General features: G+C 44.7%; 2 protein-coding genes across 2 annotated transcripts in view; one reads left to right on the top strand and one right to left on the bottom strand.

Moving 5' to 3' along the window:
* The first annotated feature begins 7,322 nt into the window (after positions 1-7,322).
* Positions 7,323-13,576, top strand: LOC135520817 (protein asteroid homolog 1-like). The gene is made up of 6 exons (XM_064946610.1): positions 7,323-8,913; positions 8,985-9,495; positions 9,579-9,792; positions 9,880-10,051; positions 10,180-13,280; positions 13,370-13,576. Exons 1-5 carry the CDS (start codon positions 8,123-8,125, stop codon positions 10,595-10,597), a joined length of 2,106 nt encoding a protein of 701 aa, XP_064802682.1. The 5' UTR covers positions 7,323-8,122; the 3' UTR covers positions 10,598-13,280; positions 13,370-13,576.
* A 17-nt stretch (positions 13,577-13,593) lies between these two features.
* The window catches only part of atp2c1 (ATPase secretory pathway Ca2+ transporting 1), a 33,934-nt gene continuing 29,725 nt past the window's right edge, over positions 13,594-17,802 (bottom strand). The window contains exons 25-27 of the mRNA XM_064946609.1: positions 16,955-17,050; positions 16,678-16,819; positions 13,594-16,235 (exon numbers count right to left, since the gene is read on the bottom strand). Of these exons, the coding sequence (XP_064802681.1) occupies positions 16,102-16,235; positions 16,678-16,819; positions 16,955-17,050 (372 nt within the window). The 3' untranslated portion in view covers positions 13,594-16,101. The remainder of the gene's footprint in view (positions 16,236-16,677; positions 16,820-16,954; positions 17,051-17,802) is intronic.

Genomic DNA, 17,802 nt, shown 5'->3' with positions numbered 1-17,802 from the left:
ATTGCGCAAGACTCAGTCCGTACTCTACACAGATCAGTGAGGCATAACCAATCAGAACTGCAGTAGGCCTATATGCAAATGATCCTTTCCATATATGGCTCTGTGCCATTTACTTTGATCTGGACTGTGTTTACAGCTGTGGTCATGAGTAGGTGCGCTTGTTTTGAGATCAAAGCAACAGCTGCATGTAGCCACTATGGTGGAGAAATTACAATATTATGTTATAATACTGTATTTAATGGTTGTTTTATGCAATAGAAAAGGCTTTTCAAATTTATTTTATATAGCCCTTCGTACATCAGCTGATATGTCAAAGTGCTGTACAGAAACCTAAAACCCCAAACAGCAAGCAATGCAGGTGTAGAAGCACGGTGGTTAGGAAAAACTCCCTAGAAAGGCCAAAACCTAGGAAGAAACCTAGAGAGGAACCAGGCCATGTGGGGTGGCCAGTCCTCTTCTGGCTGTGCCGGGTGGAGATTATAACAGAACATGGCCAAGATGTTCAAATGTTCATAAATGACCAGCATGGTCGAATAATAATAAGGCAGAACAGTTGAAACTGGAGCAGCAGCACGGCCAGGTGGACTGGGGACATCAAGGAGTCATCATGTCAGGTAGTCCTGGGGCATGGTCCTAGGGCTCAGGTCCTCCGAGAGAGAGAAAGACAGAGAATTAGAGAACGCACACTTAGATTCACACAGGACACCGAATTGGACAGGAGAAGTACTCCAGATATAACAAACTGACCACAGCCCCCCGACACATAAACTACTGCAGCATAAATACTGGAGGCTGAGACAGGAGGGGTTAGGAGACACTGTGGCCCCAGCCGAGGACACCCCCGGACAGGGCCAAACAGGAAGGATATAACCCCACCCACTTTGCCAAAGCACAGCCCCCACACCACTAGAGGGATATCTTCAACCACCAACTTACCATCCTGAGACAAAGCTGAGTATAGCCCGCAAAGATCTCCGCCATGGCACAACCAAAGGGGGGGCGCCAACCCAGACAGGATGACCACATCAGTGAATCAACCCACTCAGGTGATGCAACCCTTCCAAGGACGGCATGAGAGAGCCCCAGTAAGCCAGTGACTCAGCCCCTGTAATAGGGTTAGAGGCAGAGAATCCCAGTGGAAAGAGGGGAACCGGCCAGGCAGAGACAGCAAGGGTGGTTTGTTGCTCCAGAGCCTTTCCGTTCACCTTCCCACTCCTGGGCCAGACTACACTCAATCATATGACCCACTGAAGAGATGAGTCTTCAGTAAAGACTTAAAGGTTGAGACCGAGTTTGCATCTCTGACATGGGTAGGCAGACCGTTCCATAAAAATGGAGCTCTATAGGAGAAAGCCCTGCCTCCAGCTGTTTGCTTAGAAATTCTAGGGACAATTAGGAGGCCTGCGTCTATTAGTACTCTCTCATCTGTGTCTGTGTGAACCTGAGGCTCAACACTGACAATTGATTTATGAATGGTTTGGTGACAAAACCTAAAGCATGCATTCCATAGAATGAGTTGGTGTTTGTGTTCTGTAAGGTACCAGGGAGAGATGGCCCAGGTATAGATAATGATGAGAGGAACATTGTCTTAGGGGCCAAACTCTGGTTTCCCAGCGATCCGTCCAGGACCAAAAGCTGCATCCCTGTAACTTCATGTCCCATCGTCTCAACTCTGCAGAGAGGACCTATGACGTTGGGAACCGGGAACTCCTAGTGGGTAATATGGGTCTGGAAGAGTGGAGACACTGGCGAGAAGGGGCGGAACATCCATTTTCGGAATGGACTGAAGAATTTAGAATACCTCCGCATTGCCAAGCGCCTTAACTCCAGGCAAGCCCGTTGGGCCCTGTTATTTACCAGGTTCAATTTCCCCATCTCCTACCGCCCAGGGTCCAAAAATGTGAACCCGGACTCCCTTTCCAGCCTGTACAGTTCCTCTGCCACACCCTCCACACTCCCTGCTTCATGTTTGGCTCTGGTCCACAAAGCACAATGTTCCCAGCCGGACGATGAGGGGGGGGGCCCGGCTAACCGGATGTTCGTTCCTGATTCGGCCCAGCCTCAAGTCTTGGAAAGGGCTCACTCCTCCAGGCATACCTGTCATCCTGGTGCTCTGGTGGCCCACCATGTGGCTTCCTCCGACAACACTTCTGGTGGCCACCATGTGGCTTCCTCCGACAACACTTCTGGTGGCCCACCATGTGGCTTCCTCCGACAACACTTCTGGTGGCCACCATGTGGCTTCCTCCGACAACACTTCTGGTGGCCACCATGTGGCTTCCTCCGACAACACTTCTGGTGGCCCACCATGTGGCTTCCTCCGACAACACTTCTGGTGCCCACCATGTGGCTTCCTCCGACAACACTTCTGGTGGCCACCATGTGGCTTCCTCCGACAACACTTCTGGTGGCCCACCATGTGGCTTCCTCCGACAACACTTCTGGTGGCCACCATGTGGCTTCCTCCGACAACACTTCTGGTGGCCACCATGTGGCTTCTGATGTCTCAGCCTTTGCCGCTGCTCAAAGCAAGACAAAGCCTCCATCTGTCCTCCTTCAGCCACTGCCTGTTCCTTATCGCCCCTGGTCCCTCATCGCCCCTGGTCCCTCATCGCCCCTGGTCCCTCACCGCCCCTGGTCCCTCACCGCCCCTGGTCCCTCACCGCCCCTGGTCCCTCACCGCCCCTGGTCCCTCACCGCCCCTGGTCCCTCACCGCCCCTGGTCCCTCACCGCCCCTGGTCCCTCACCGCCCCTGGTCCCTCACCGCCCCTGGTCCCTCACCGCCCCTGGTCCCTCACCGCCCCTGGTCCCTCACCGCCCCTGGTCCCTCACCGCCCCTGGTCCCTCACCGCCCCTGGTCCCTCATCGCCCCTGGTCCCTCATCGCCTCTGGTTCCATATTTCCCTGTATTATGTCACTGGGCTTCCTCCATCAGATGGGAACACCACCATCCTGACGGTGATTGACAGGTTCTCCAAGGCCGCCCATTTCATCCCTCTTCCTAAGTTACCTTTAGCCAAGGAGACGGCCCAGCTCATGGTGCAGCACGTCTTCCGAATCTATGGACTCCCGGTCGACATTGTCTCGGATCGGGGTCCTCAGTTTTCGTCTCGATTTTAGGGCGTTCTGCACTCTTATTGGGTAGTCGGCCAGCCTGTCCTCCGGGTTTCATCCCCAATCCAACAGCCAGCCGGAGCGAGCCAATCAAGACGGCACTCCGGTGTCTCGTTGCCAGTAAAACCCCACCACCTGGAGTCAGCAACTGGTCTGGGTGGAATATGCCAGGAACACTCTCCCTGCTCGGCCACTGGAATCTCCCCCTTCGAATGCTCCATGGGGTATCAGCCTCCACTCTTCCCAGAGAAAGAAGTTGAGGTCAACATACCTTCAAAGCCCAGATGTTCGTCCACCGCTGTCGGCGTACCTGGAAAAGAACTCGGGCGGCTCTTCTCAAACCCCCTCCAGGTATCGTCGACAAGCAGATCACCACCGGACTTCGGTTCCCCGCTATCGTATCGGGCAGAGGGTATGGTTGTCCACTCGGGACCTGCCCCTCCGGGTGGAATCCCGCAAAATTTCCCCCCAATTCATTGGTCCTTTCCCCATTTCTAGAGTCCTTAGTCCCACTGCTGTCCCCCTGCTGTTGCCCCGTACCCTCTGTGTTCACCCTACTTTTCATGTGTTCAGGATTAAGCCCTTGTCTCACAGTCCTCTGTCTTCTATTTCTAGGCCATCCCTCCCCCCGCTGGCCAGCCAGTGTACACGGTGAGAGGGTTCGTGAGGGTTCGAACACAGGGCAGGGGATTCCAGTACCTGGTTAAGTGGGAGGGTTATGGTCCGGAGGAGAGGTGCTGGGTTCCCACTAAAGACATCCTGGAACCGGCCCTCAATTTTCACCAGTGACACCCCGGTCAGCCAGGTATGCGCCCAAGTAGGATGCCAGGTGCGTCCCTAGAGGGGGGGTACTGTCACGCCCGGATCTGTTTCACCTGTTTTTGTGATTGTCTCCACCCACCTCAGGTGTGACCTGTTTTCCTCATTAATCACTGGGTATTATTCCTGTGTTTCCAGTTTGTCTGTTGTCAGTTCGTCTTGTATTGTCAAGTCAACCAGCGGGGTTTTTCCGTGCTCCCGCCAGCCTGACCATACTTTATGCCTTGTCTCGCCCTGTGCCCTTATACTTTGCTATTTTTAGCAATGACCTGAGACTGTCATTAAACAAAGCATGTGTGTCCATTTATGCTGATGATTCAACCAAAACTGAACTAGCTGTTATTGGCAGAGAGGTTTAGAACTCCTTCTTATTCGTCTATTAAATAATTTACCATCTGGTGATGTCACCTGATCCCAACAAAACAGGCTGAAATTCCAGGCGGTCTATTCAAACACTAAAAGTGTGAGGATGTTGGTGAATGGAAAAATGCAGTCAGGCTCAGGATCCACAATTTACTCAAAATAAGTAAAATTCTAACAAGGAACAAACACAATAATCCAGAGCACTAACAACACAAACCCACATGACAAACAATAACACACAAAACAGAGAGGGAAAGTCAAAGGGTTAAATAAGGAACATAATTAATGGAATGTAAACCAGGTGTGTATGATCAAGACAAAACGAAAGTGAAACATGGATCTGTGGTTTCTAGAAAGCCGGTGACGTCGACCGTCGAACGAACAAGGAGAGGTACCAACTTCGGACGAAGTCGTGACAAAAAGAGCATTATCATAATTTTCCAAATTTCACAGTATTAATTCCAACCTGGAATATATACAAAACACAGGGAAATCTAGTTTTTGACTGAACTGGTTATTTAATAGAGCCAAAGTCTCATGAGGCTTCGAGTACTTAAATGACACCGTATGACGATTTAGAAAGTATTTTAGTGTCTCTGGGTGGGAATGGTAACTGTTGCTCTCTCTTGTCTCTGTGCTGAGCTCTTTTAGGCTGTTCTGTAGCACGAGCACCAAGTAAAATTCTGCTGCCTTACCACAGGTCATTATAGCAGGATTGGGGTCAAAAACATTTCAATTCAGTCAATTCAGGAAGTAAATTCCAATTCACAATGTTATTCTCATTGAAAAGCATTGAGAACATTGTTAATTGAATTGGAATTTCAGTTTACTCCCTGGATTGCCTGAATTGAAATTAATTTGAGCCCAACCCTTGTGTATAGTGTACGTAAACATTACAGGATCACACTTAACTTAGCTGCTGTCAGAGTGGCACCTGTTGATCTGAGAATGTTAGGAAGAAAGTATGTAATATTGTTCATATTAAATTGATTATATTGCCGCTTATGTGTCTTTCCACTTTAAATGTAGTGGTCCAAAATGACAATGAGAATCAGAGTACATTTGTCCCATAACTTTAAATGTAGTGGTCCAAAATGACAATGAGATAGAGAGTACATTTGTCCCATAACTTTAAATGTAGTGGGTGAAATGACAATGAGAATCTGAGAGTAATTTTGTCCCATAACTTTAAATGTTTGGTCCAAAATGACAATGAGATATGACTGAGTAATGTTTGTCCCATCACTTTAAATGTTTGTGGTCCAAAATGACAATGAGATGATGACTGAGTAATTTTGTCCCATCACTTTAAATGTAGTGGTCCAAAATGACAATGAGAATCAGAGTACATTTGTCCCATAACTTTAAATGTAGTGGTCCAAAATGACAATGAGATAGAGAGTACATTTGTCCCATAACTTTAAATGTAGTGGTCCAAAATGACAATGAGAATCAGAGTACATTTGTCCCATAACTTTAAATGTAGTGGTCCAAAATGACAATGAGATACAGAGTACATTTGTCCTATAACTTTAAATGTAGTGGTAAGCCTAGATACAATGTAATGTAATGACAAAGCGTTGTATGCTTGTGAGAATGATGCACAAAATGATCACTTCAAATGATTGTGCTGTTTAATGACTGAGTCATGTTTGTACTGATGACTGAGTAATGTTTGTAGTGATGACTGAGTAATGTTTGTACTGATGACTGAGTAATGTTTGTAGTGATGACTGAGTAATGTTTGTACTGATGACTGAGTAATGTTTGTAGTGATGACTGAGTAATGTTTGTACTGATGACTGAGTAATGTTTGTAGTGATGACTGAGTAATGTTTGTACTGATGACTGAGTAATGTTTGTACTGATGACTGAGTAATGTTTGTACTGATGACTGAGTAATGTTTGTACTGATGACTGAGTAATGTTTGTACTGGTGACTGAGTAATGTTTGTACTGATGACTGAGTAATGTTTGTAGTGATGACTGAGTAATGTTTGTACTGATGACTGAGTAATGTTTGTACTGATGACTGAGTAATGTTTGTACTGATGACTGAGTAATGTTTGTACTGATGACTGTGTAATGTTTGTACTGATGACTGAGTAATGTTTGTAGTGATGACTGAGTAATGTTTGTACTGATGACTGAGTAATGTTTGTAGTGATGACTGAGTAATGTTTGTACTGATGACTGAGTAATGTTTGGAGTGATGACTGAGTATTGTTTGTACTGATGACTGAGTAATGTTTGTAGTGATGACTGAGTAATGTTTGTAGTGATGACTGATTAATGTTTGTAGTGATGACTGAGTAATGTTTGTACTGATGACTGAGTAATGTTTGTACTGATGACTGAGTAATGTTTGTACTGATGACTGAGTATTGTTTGTACTGATGACTGAGTAATGTTTGTAGTGATGACTGAGTAATGTTTGTACTGATGACTGAGTATTGTTTGTACTGATGACTGAGTAATGTTTGTACTGATGACTGAGTAATGTTTGTAGTGATGACTGAGTAATGTTTGTACTGATGACTGAGTAATGTTTGTAGTGATGACTGAGTAATGTTTGTACTGATGACTGAGTAATGTTTGTACTGATGACTGAGTAATGTTTGTACTGATGACTGAGTAATGTTTGTACTGATGACTGAGTAATGTTTGTACTGATGACTGAGTAATGTTTGTACTGATGACTGAGTAATGTTTGTACTGATGACTGAGTAATGTTTGTAGTGATGACTGAGTAATGTTTGTACTGATGACTGAGTAATGTTTGTACTGATGACTGAGTAATGTTTGTACTGATGACTGAGTAATGTTTGTACTGATGACTGAGTAATGTTTGTACTGATGACTGAGTAATGTTTGTACTGATGACTGAGTAATGTTTGTACTGATGACTGAGTAATGTTTGTACTGATGACTGAGTATTGTTTGTACTGATGACTGAGTAATGTTTGAATGGTTTTAGACTAATCGTTTTGGTTTGACTGCTTTACCAATGAAAATGGTTGGCTACTGGCAGCTCAATGCAGTATGAACAAAACAAGCTGAACCACAGTTTAATTGTTTTATAGGCCGATATTATTTTGTCACATGTTTTTTGTTTTGTTTATCAGACCATTTATTTTGGGGCTGTTATTATCAAGATACTCATTTGTTAATATTTAGTTGTTTTTTAATCACTTTTTTCATCACTTATCATTGATGTGCCCCAAGAAACTTGAACAAAATGTATTATCAGTCATTCTGTTCCAGTTCCTAATATTGTTCTATAGAAACGGTTATTTTATACACAATGTAGCTGATTTATTGTCCATAGTGTTTTCTGGTTTAGTTAAGTTTTAGGTGAGAATATGGAGCATACTATTGGTACCGTAATAACACGCTTATTTCCATTAGGGGGTAGATTATGACTTGGTGTAGCAGTCCATTTTAGAGAGTGTATTCTTCATTAGATAAGGGTTAATCATTGTCCGATTTCTTATCAGATAAAAGCTTTACATACAGTGTATAAAAGTTATGTTCCTCATCACATCTAATAGGATCACTTCTTATCAGCATACAGTCATAGTTACTGGTTGGATTGTAGTTCCCCTTGATTCAATTAGCTATGCTGTTTTGCCTTTTTAAAGTCCCATGAACTATTACATACCTTCTGTGACAAGAGACAATATGGGAGTGAAAGATATGAGGAAAAAATGAAACTTAAGGAAAGGAAAACTCATCCATTGTAATAATACTAGCCTCACTCAGTCAGTCCCATGACTGCTGAAACTCTTCACTGAGAAAGACATCACATCCCAGACAGAGCACACCATGGGCGTCCAGGGATTGACCAGCTTTATGGAGGAGAATGGAAACATTTTAAAAGATGTTCACCTCAGAAACAGCAAGTTGATCATCGATGGTAGTAATCTGTTCAACTTGCTTTATTTTAACTCACGTTTGGATCAGAGTCATGGAGGGGATTATGATGCTTTTGAGGTCCAGGTCTGCAAGTTCTTTAAGGCTCTGAGAGACTGCGACATTGACCCCTTTGTGATTGTAGATGGGGGCTCCGACTACACCGACAAAAAGTTTGAAACAAAAAAAAACAGAGCTCAATCAAGGATCAACACTGCCAACGACTTGTCCATGGGGCTTCAGGGGAGCGGTGGTATATTACCAACCCTCATCGAACATGTCTTCAAACAGGTCCTCTCCAGCCTGAAGGTGCCGTACGCACAGTGCATTTGTGAGGCAGACCAAGAAATAGCCTCCCTGGCTCGAAGTTGGAACTGTCCAGTGCTGTCTAATGACAGTGACTTTTATATCTTTGACATCCAGGCAGGATTTCTGCCTATCTCCCATTTTCACTGGCAGAAAGTGCCTATGCAACGCGGGAGCTCTATAAGATACATTCCCTGCAAGCAGTACACCACAACAAGCTTCTGCAGACACTTCAACATCAACAGAAAGGTTCTCCCGGTCTTTGCCTCTGTGGCAGGAAATGACTACATCAAGTTGCATAACATGGGTGTTTCCCTCAGGTGGGAAGAATACACGTCAATGAAAGGAAGGTTTGCCCGCTTCGACGGCTTGCTGAATTGGCTGACCCCCTTCCATGTGCCGTTCCCCTCAAGCTCAGTGGTCTTGGCAGAGCTGGAGCCAGAGCGGAGGACGGGTGACAGAGAACTAGGCAGAAGGATGCCTTGGACTCTGTGCTCAGGCTCATCAGTCATAGTAACAACAGACAGAAAACAGGGGCTGTCCTCCATGGCCTCTCCCTGGGCATAGAAGAGTACCATCTTCCCCCTAGTTGCCTGGAGCGGTTCTTCAACGATGGAGTGGGACCAGGGCCCGGCCGTCTCCCAGAGCCTATGAGGGTCCTTCCAGACTGGACCCTGCTGCCGTTGATGGAAGGTAGACTTCCCTCCTGCATGGTAGACGTGCTGCTGCTGGGAAGGATGATGCAGGGCGCCAAGGTGGAAGATCCCAGCTTGTCATGTGGGAACAACACCTCTCGGTCCATACGACAGGTACTCTACGGGCTGCTGCTGAGTGGGAGGACGGCAGACCACAGCAGTCAGAGACCCCCAGTTGATGAAGTGGAGGAGTATTACAGGGAAAGCAAGAGCCTGACCAGCAGCATGGTTGAAGCCGTCCTGCCCAGTGCTGCAGAACATTTACAGCTAGACACTCTGCATCAGGTATGTATACATGTGTATGATATAGTATACAGTATATTCAAACATACTACTGTTGATTCTCATTCTCTTGCTGTGTTCCTTAGGCTCCAAGGTTAGTGCAGCTTAAGGTATTTTTGGAGACACTTGGTGTGTCCCAGTCCACTTTGAGCGGTGTCCCGCCTCATCTGCGTCTTCCTGTGGCTGCCACCTGCTACTGGCTGAGACACGCCCATCCCCCTCCAGAACTCCCTGTCCTGCAGGCCCTGCTACTAGGATTGGTGTACGGAGAGCTCTGCAGACAGAGGAAGAGCCAAAGAGGTATGGCCCAGAGCATCTACGAGAAAACACACCATTTCCAGTTGATGAATATCGAAGTGTAGCCACTGACTCCTTTTTGTGTAACAGGGTTTATGGAGGGACCAGTGTTGGAGAGGCTGAGAGGGCTGATTCAGAGAGGTAGAAGGAGCCTAGACCTGGGTGTGGCCCACGCCTACAGCCAGTGGCAGTGCTGCCTGAAAGAAAGCCTTCACCTCAACCAACTGCTGTGCTTCCCTTTAGCCGAGCCTCAGTGTGCCTGGTAAGGTGTCCCTTCCTAAGTCAACCCTTGCCCCTAAACTTAGAGCAGTGGGATTCATTCACATTGCATTTTATCCCAGCAGAAACAGAGCTAAATCAACCATCTTTTGTTTCCTGGGTGGCGTCTAGGCTGTACAAGGGCACTCTGGTGCACCAGCTTGTGACCAAACTGAGAAGGGGGTTAACCCCAGATTCTCTCCTGATGGGAGGCCCTTGCTCTGGGCAGCTGTATAGGGCCATGCTGGGAGCCATACTCAACTCCAATGATTCTCATGAGGCAGCTGTCATCCCATTTGTGTCTGGGCTGCAGAGGGCCACACCTCCTTCCTTGACACAGCCACTGGACAATCTGACGGCCAGTCTACACATTTTGGCTCTGGAAGAAGATGATGATGATGGTGCTGCAGGTGGGAGCAAGGCCAAGCCAGAGGACGATCTGGGTTGGACTTTGGTCTCAGTGCGGACCCGGCACAAGAGCAAGGACAGATTCAACCGATCTAGGAATCCAGAATTCTCCCGGAAGCAGGGGCGGATCGGCTGGGAATAGGGAGGGACCATTATATAACTGTTTAGATATAGAGACGTTCTGCTCAACTCTTTAATATTTTATTGATCTTATGTGTACCTATTATGACTTAATTGACATTTTATTAGCATTAACTATAATAGAACTTATGATAAGTTGGACTGTTTAATCAGTTTTTATTTATTTGCTCTCTACTGTAAAACGTATTTTGGTCTTTGAAAATTGCTCTATAAATCCCATTCATTGTTACGATTATATTACTGCTGCTCTTGAAATATTTTATCATCAAAATGAAAAATAACATTTAAACCAGCTATTCTTGAGAATGATTGGGTATACACACTAAAGTCTATCTCTGCTTTGGCAGTATATTTTAAATTAAATTCTTAAACTGAACAAATCTTAGATAGTCATTTTTACCTCTATGAGAAAAAAATGTGTTACTTCAGTGATGCTGAAAATGTATGCCACCTAAACTCATTATACAGTACCAGTCAAAGGTTTGGACACACCTACTCATGCAATGCTTTTATTTTATTTTATTTTTTTACATTTTCTACATTGTAGAATAGTGAAGACATCAAAACTATAAAATAGCACATATGGAATCATGTAGTAACCCAAAAAAGTGTTAAACAAATCAAAATATAATTTATATTTTAGATTCCTCAAAGCAGCAACCCATTGCCTTGAAGACAGCTGCACACTCTTGAGAAAAGACTGCCTGCATCACTTCATGTTTTTATAAGAAACATTCATGCTTTGGAAATTCCTAATTGTTTGCATAGTCAACTTACACACTCATTCTCTGGACAAGCTTTTTACCGGATGCCCCAAACAATCGGAAAGTGGATTCATCAGAGAAAATGACTTTACACCAGTCCTCAGCAGTCCAATCCCTGTACCTTTTGCAGAATATCAGTCTGTCCCTGATGTTTTTCTTGGAGAGAAGTGGCTTCTTTGCTGCCCTTCTTGACACCAGGCCATCCTCCAAAATTCTTCGCCTCACTGTGCGTGCATATGCACTCACACCTGCCTGCTGCCATTCCTGAGCAAGATCCCGCAGCTGAATCAACTTAAGGAGACGGTCCTGGAGCTTGCTGGACTTTCTTGGGCTCCCTGAAGCCTTCTTCACAACAATTGAACCGCTCTCCTTGAAGATCTTGAAGATCCGATAAATGGTTGATTTAGGTGCAATCTTACTGGCAGCAATATCCTTGCCTGTGAAGCCCTTTTTGTGCAAAGCAATGATGACGGCATGTGTTTCCTTGCAGGTAACCATGGTTAACAGAGGAATAATCAAAATCTAATCAAATCTATTTATATAGCCCTTCGTACATCAGCTGATATCTCAAAGTGCTGTACAGAAACCCAGCCTAAAACCCCAAACAGCAAGCAATGCAGGTGTAGAAGCACAGTGGCTAGGAAAAACTCCCTAGAAGGGCCAGAACCTAGGAAGAAACTTAGAGAGGAACCAGGCTATGAGGGGTGGCCAGTCCTCTTCTGGCTGTGCCGGGTGGAGATTATAACAGAACATGGCCAAGATGTTCAAATGTTCATAGATGACCAGCAGTGTCAAATAATAATAATCACAGTGGTTGTCGAGGGTGCAACAGGTCAGCACCTCAGGAGTAAATGTCAGTTGGCTTTTCGTAGCCGATCATTCAGAGTATCTCTACCGCTCCTGCTGTCTCTAGAGTGTTGAAAACAGCAGGTCTGGGACAGTTAGAACGTCCGGTGAACAGGTCAGGGTTCCATAGCCGCAGGCAGAACAGTTGAAACTGGATCAGCAGCAGGCCAGGTGGATTGGGGACAGCAAGGAGTCATCAGGCCAGGTAGTCCTGAGGCATGGTCCTAGGGCTCAGGTTCTCCAAGAGAGAGAAAGAAAGAATTAGAGAGAGCATACTTAAATTCACACAGGACAAGACAGGAGAAATACTCCAGATATAACAGACTGACCCTAGCCCCAGACACATAAACTACTGCAGCATAAATATTGGAGGCTGAGACAGGAGGGGTCGGGAGACACTGTGGCCCCGTCCGACATTACCCCCGGACAGGGCCAAACAGGTAGGATATAACCCCACCCACTTTGCCAAAGCACAGCCCCCACACCACTAGAGGGATATCTTCAACCACTAACTTACCATCCTGAGACAAGGCCGAGCTTAGCCCACAAAGATCTCCAACACGGCACAACAAAACAGCCCCCACAATCATCAATTTCTCTCAGACAATCATCAGTCATATGTGTGGGGCTAGGGTCAAGTGCTGTGCTTGTTGACTCTCCTTTATAAGTGTGCTGAAGGTCTGTTGTCAATTTGTTTACTGTAAAATAGCATTGTATCTTGTCTACTAAGCTTATCTATATCGCTGGAAGTTTCCTTACTAAATAAGATCAAAAGGAAACTGTCATAAGTGATCACATGCCAGACACTCCTCCACTAGAGCATTACTGGTATATTTGTTTTCATTTTCATACGGTCCATCACATTGGCAGGTGTGTTTTTTTTGTTGCCCTGAAGTACGCCAGGTACTCTACGGGCTGCTGCTGGGTGGGAGGAAGGCAGACCACAGCAGTCAGAGACGCCCAGTGGATGACGTGGAGGAGTATTATAGGGAAGGCAAGAACCTGACCAGCAGCATGGTTGAAGCCATCTTGCCCAGTGCTGCAGAACAGAAGCAGTTAGACACTCTGCATCAGGTACATATACATGTGTATGATATAGTACACAGTATATTGAAACACACTGCTGTTGATTCTCAAATTGAATCTCTTGCTCTGTTCCTTAGGCTCCAAGGTCAGTGCAGCTCGAGGTGTTTTTGGAGAGCCTTGGTATGTCAGTCTCCGTTGCCACTGGTTGAGGCATGCCCATCCCCCACCCGACCTGCCTCTTATTTGTGTACATTTTATGGCTGTCATTGACATATTTTATAGTTAATGCTAAAAACAAGTTTATAAAAGATAGATGTAGATTATAAAACGATAAAGACAGAAACGTTTATAAATAAAATGCTCATGATAAGTTTGCTTTTATTTCTTTGCTCGTTGCTGTAGTGTATTTGGGCTTTGAAAATAGCTCTATAAATCCCATGTATTGTTACTATTATATTACAGCTGCACTGGAAATATTTGATAATCTAAATGAAAAATAACATTTAAACCAGCTGTTGTTGAGAATTATTGGGTATACACACTAAAGCCTATCTCTGCTTTGGCAGTATATTTTATATTGAAATCTTAAACTGAAAAAAAAAAAAAAAGATATTGTAATTTTTAGCTCAATCTGAACAAAAATGAGATTATCAGAATCGGTGTCAGTGACACTGAAAACATGACACAAACCCTCCACCCAGTTAAAACACTCCATCCATCCATCCACCCATCCATCCATCCATCATCCACCACACACATTTTCATTAATGTACAGATTTATTCTCATACCATCACAACAGAGTACTGTCTTCAGCTGTGCAACACACACAACAAATCATAAATAAAAAATTAAAATAATTGTAGCTGATTTGGCCTGTCAAATGGACCAAAGCAGAGAGTATAACCTCTTGTAAAATAAAGAACATGTCTAATAGAAAGAGCTGGCGATGTGAGCCTGTACCCGCTAGGTGCTGCGGTCGGGAGAGGACTTCTTGCCATCCATAGCACAGACAAAAACTCATTTGGAAAGCAACATCAATGAATTAGCTCCCGGTCCTAAAAATGCTGAAACAACTCCATCTCCTGGTTCATAAAGAAATAAACCTGGAATGGGTATGACTCAAATAACCCATTATCAACTGAACCTGTCTTCATAAACCTGGGAATTCGATTATATTTAATGTAAATGATTATCAAAACAAGCCTGTTAATTGAGTGATTCTGCATTGTGAAATTAAAACCCAGGTATGTCTAGCTGTACCAAAACAAGGCCTCGGATGCTTCTGGAAAGAGCATGAAGAGAAAAATGTGCTTAAAATGGCCACTTTTGACCCAAGACACAAGCAAAATGTATATGAACAGTGCATGTACAGTAAATGGTTGTCATGGAGATAAATATTTGCACTTCATTTACAGTGTGTAAAATAGAGGCAGAATATTAAAAGGCCCATTGCGGCTGTTTTTTTTTATCTCAATATCAAATCATTTCTGGGTAACAAATAAGTACCTTAAAGTGACCTTCTTCAATCAAAAAGCAGTCAAAAACAAACTAAAATAGCTTCTTAGCAAGAGGAATTTCCTCAAGCAAAAATGTTGCTATGACTGTCTAGGAGTGGCTGAGTGGGGAGGGGGAAACTGAAAACCAGCTATTACTGGCCTGTCATCATGCAGGCCAAAACTCCATTCCACCAAAACAGGCTTCCATTTTTCAACCAGCTCTTACACTAAAAGGGCATTATCATCATTTCACAGTACTATTCCAACCTCATAGTGTGAAAATACATATAAAACACAGGAAAAAATAACATTTTTGACAGCACTGGACCAAATACCTCTGTGCCTTTCATTCAAGGCAAACAGTTAATTCCCTAAATGGAAAAAATAATGTAGGTTTGATACAGGGCAAGTGAAAGATTTTGGGGAGGCAGACCGTGGCTGGGAGGGTGGGGACTGGGATAGAATTAACTGTATAGTAGTGCTTGATCACTGGGAAAATAAACTGCTGAGTGATGGTCCAAAACACAGAATGTCTCCAGGGGCAACTAAATAGATAGCCGGAGTGGAATTAAATGAAACGCCAAATGAAGGCCATCGGCCCTAATATGTGAGAAAAACCAAACCAAACTTATCTTCTGAAGAAAATGTATTATATTCATCTACCAAAATAACACGGTTTAGTGGTCAACTCTTCCTAAAGTCTATACCAAAACAAAAGTATGCTCACAATTATCAATCCTAAATTGGTTGGAAGTTGATGGTGAGATTGCTACTAGCATGAAAAGCTGGAATGCATGAAAGTAACATCTCTAGACTTCTACAAAGCTGTGGTTAGCTACCTGCACTCGAAGCAAGGTGATGACGAATAAGAACAGTTACAAAATTCCATTTATGTTCATGAACCCCAAGACATGAATAGTTGCTCTACAAACAATTATGCTGTCCTTAATTGGTCTTAAAACCTAGACGTGAGTAGTTGATCTACGAGCAGTAACATTGTCCTCTCAGATCACGACACCATAGACATGAATAGTTGCCACATGAACAACAGTTACAATGTCTCATAAATAAATCCCCTCCTGAATTCCTGGAGGATGGTACAGTCTGAAAGCAGCACGCCAATGCTTCTCGCAGGGGAGAGGTGGAGGGCAGGGGGGCACTGTAAGGTTGAGATCCTCCTCGCCCACTTCCAATCCATGACTGAACAGTGAATACCAGCGAGGGACAGCAACTGTTTGAGTTCTCTCTCCAGTCCCTGTGTTCAGACCAAATAACCATTGCATCCCATCTACATGTACCCCCCACCCACAAACAACCCAGCCCCACCCCCTCCTCTCCCCTATCTACTCTGTCACACAGAACGCAATGTGCGTCATACATCGTGGAAGGAGTCTTCTTCAGACACTGTGGTTCTCCTCTCCCTCACCGCTCTCCACCTCTCCACCCACTTTATGGCCTCAGAGACCATGCAGACAGAGGACGTGAGGCCCACCAGGAACAGCAGGTCTGGAAGGGAAGAAGAGATGGGCTGTTACTATAGCACATATAAACCATCACCTCCATCAGTAACAGACCAGGGTCCGTCTCAGAACAGGAGAGCTGATGTAGGGATCAGCCCCCCCCCCCCCCATTCATTACGGCGGCAGGAAGCCGAGGTTAGAGCGTTGGGCCAGTAACCGAAAGGTCGCTGGTTTGAATACCGTGAAAAGTATGTCACAGTGCCTTTGAGCAAGGCACTTAACTAATTTGCTCACAGGGGCGCTGTACAATGGTTTCCATTTCACACTAGTGTGTAACAGGACAAATATAAGCACCCTCGAAATGATTGTGCTCTAAAAAGGCTAAACTGATCCTAGACCAGAACTCCTATTCTGAGATGCTTTATGAATACAGGCCCTGAAAGCTTAGGTTTAATCTTTAGCTCAGTGGGCTAACATGTATTTCTTACCAAAGATGCTGAGGCTCTCTGTCTGGAAAACACTCTGCAGCGGAGGGAAGTAGATGACCGCCAGCTGGCCCATGATGGAACCCAGCACCGCGTAGCAGAACATCTTGTTACTGCACAGGCCCATCTCATGGACCATACGAGTCTGACAGAGAGATAGCGAGAGAGATAGAGAAACAGAGACTGTCATCATGAATCAACAATAGATCCTAGGTGACATGTTTCTGCCCACTAATCTCTCAGATCCTTCATCCTGTACAGGGCACAGCAGTGCACCCACCTGTGAGCGTGAGCTGAGGGCGTTGAACATGTCGAAGAACACAAAACAGGTGAAGGTCATGGTGGTGTCTCTGGGAGTGATCAGATTGTCCTGCAGCTGAGAGGAGGAGAAACAAACACATTGATGGAAATAGAAGTCAACTGATACAGGAAATAGGTGGGGATTGGCTTTGATTCACTATTAAATGTGATCAGTGTGTTTTATTTTTTGGGTTCACACATTTATTAATCTGAAAACACACGTTCCACATCAAAAGTAAATCAGCAGACCGCGTCGTTACAGTACACAACAGGCCAGTCATAATACTACCGATTGTAACAGCCAGTCATAATACTACCGATTGTAACAGGCCAGTCATAATACTACCGATTGTAACAGGCCAGTCATAATACTACAGTAGACCGGCCAGTCATAATAACAGTAGACAGCCAGTCATAATACTACCGATTGTAACAGCCAGTCATAATACACCGCGTCGTTACAGTACACAGTAGACAGCCGTTATTGTAACAGGCCAGTCATAATACTACCGATTGTAACAGGCCAGTCATAATACTACCGATTGTAACAGGCCAGTCATAATACTACCGATTGTAACAGGCCAGTCATAATACTACCGATTGTAACAGCCAGTCATAATACTACCGATTGTAACAGGCCAGTCATAATACTACCGATTGTAACAGGCCAGTCATAATACTACCGATTGTAACAGGCCAGTCATAATACTACCGATTGTAACAGCCAGTCATAATACTACCGATTGTAACAGGCCAGTCATAATACTACGTCATAAGTAGTCCGTCGTAACAGGCCAGTCAGTACATACTACCGATTGTAACAGGCCA

The sequence above is a fragment of the Oncorhynchus masou genome, chromosome 29, assembly GCF_036934945.1.
Source record: "Oncorhynchus masou masou isolate Uvic2021 chromosome 29, UVic_Omas_1.1, whole genome shotgun sequence".
Taxonomy (NCBI): Eukaryota; Metazoa; Chordata; class Actinopteri; order Salmoniformes; family Salmonidae; genus Oncorhynchus; species Oncorhynchus masou.
Note: the sequence above shows the minus strand (reverse complement) of the source record. Positions and strands in the feature narration are given on the sequence as shown.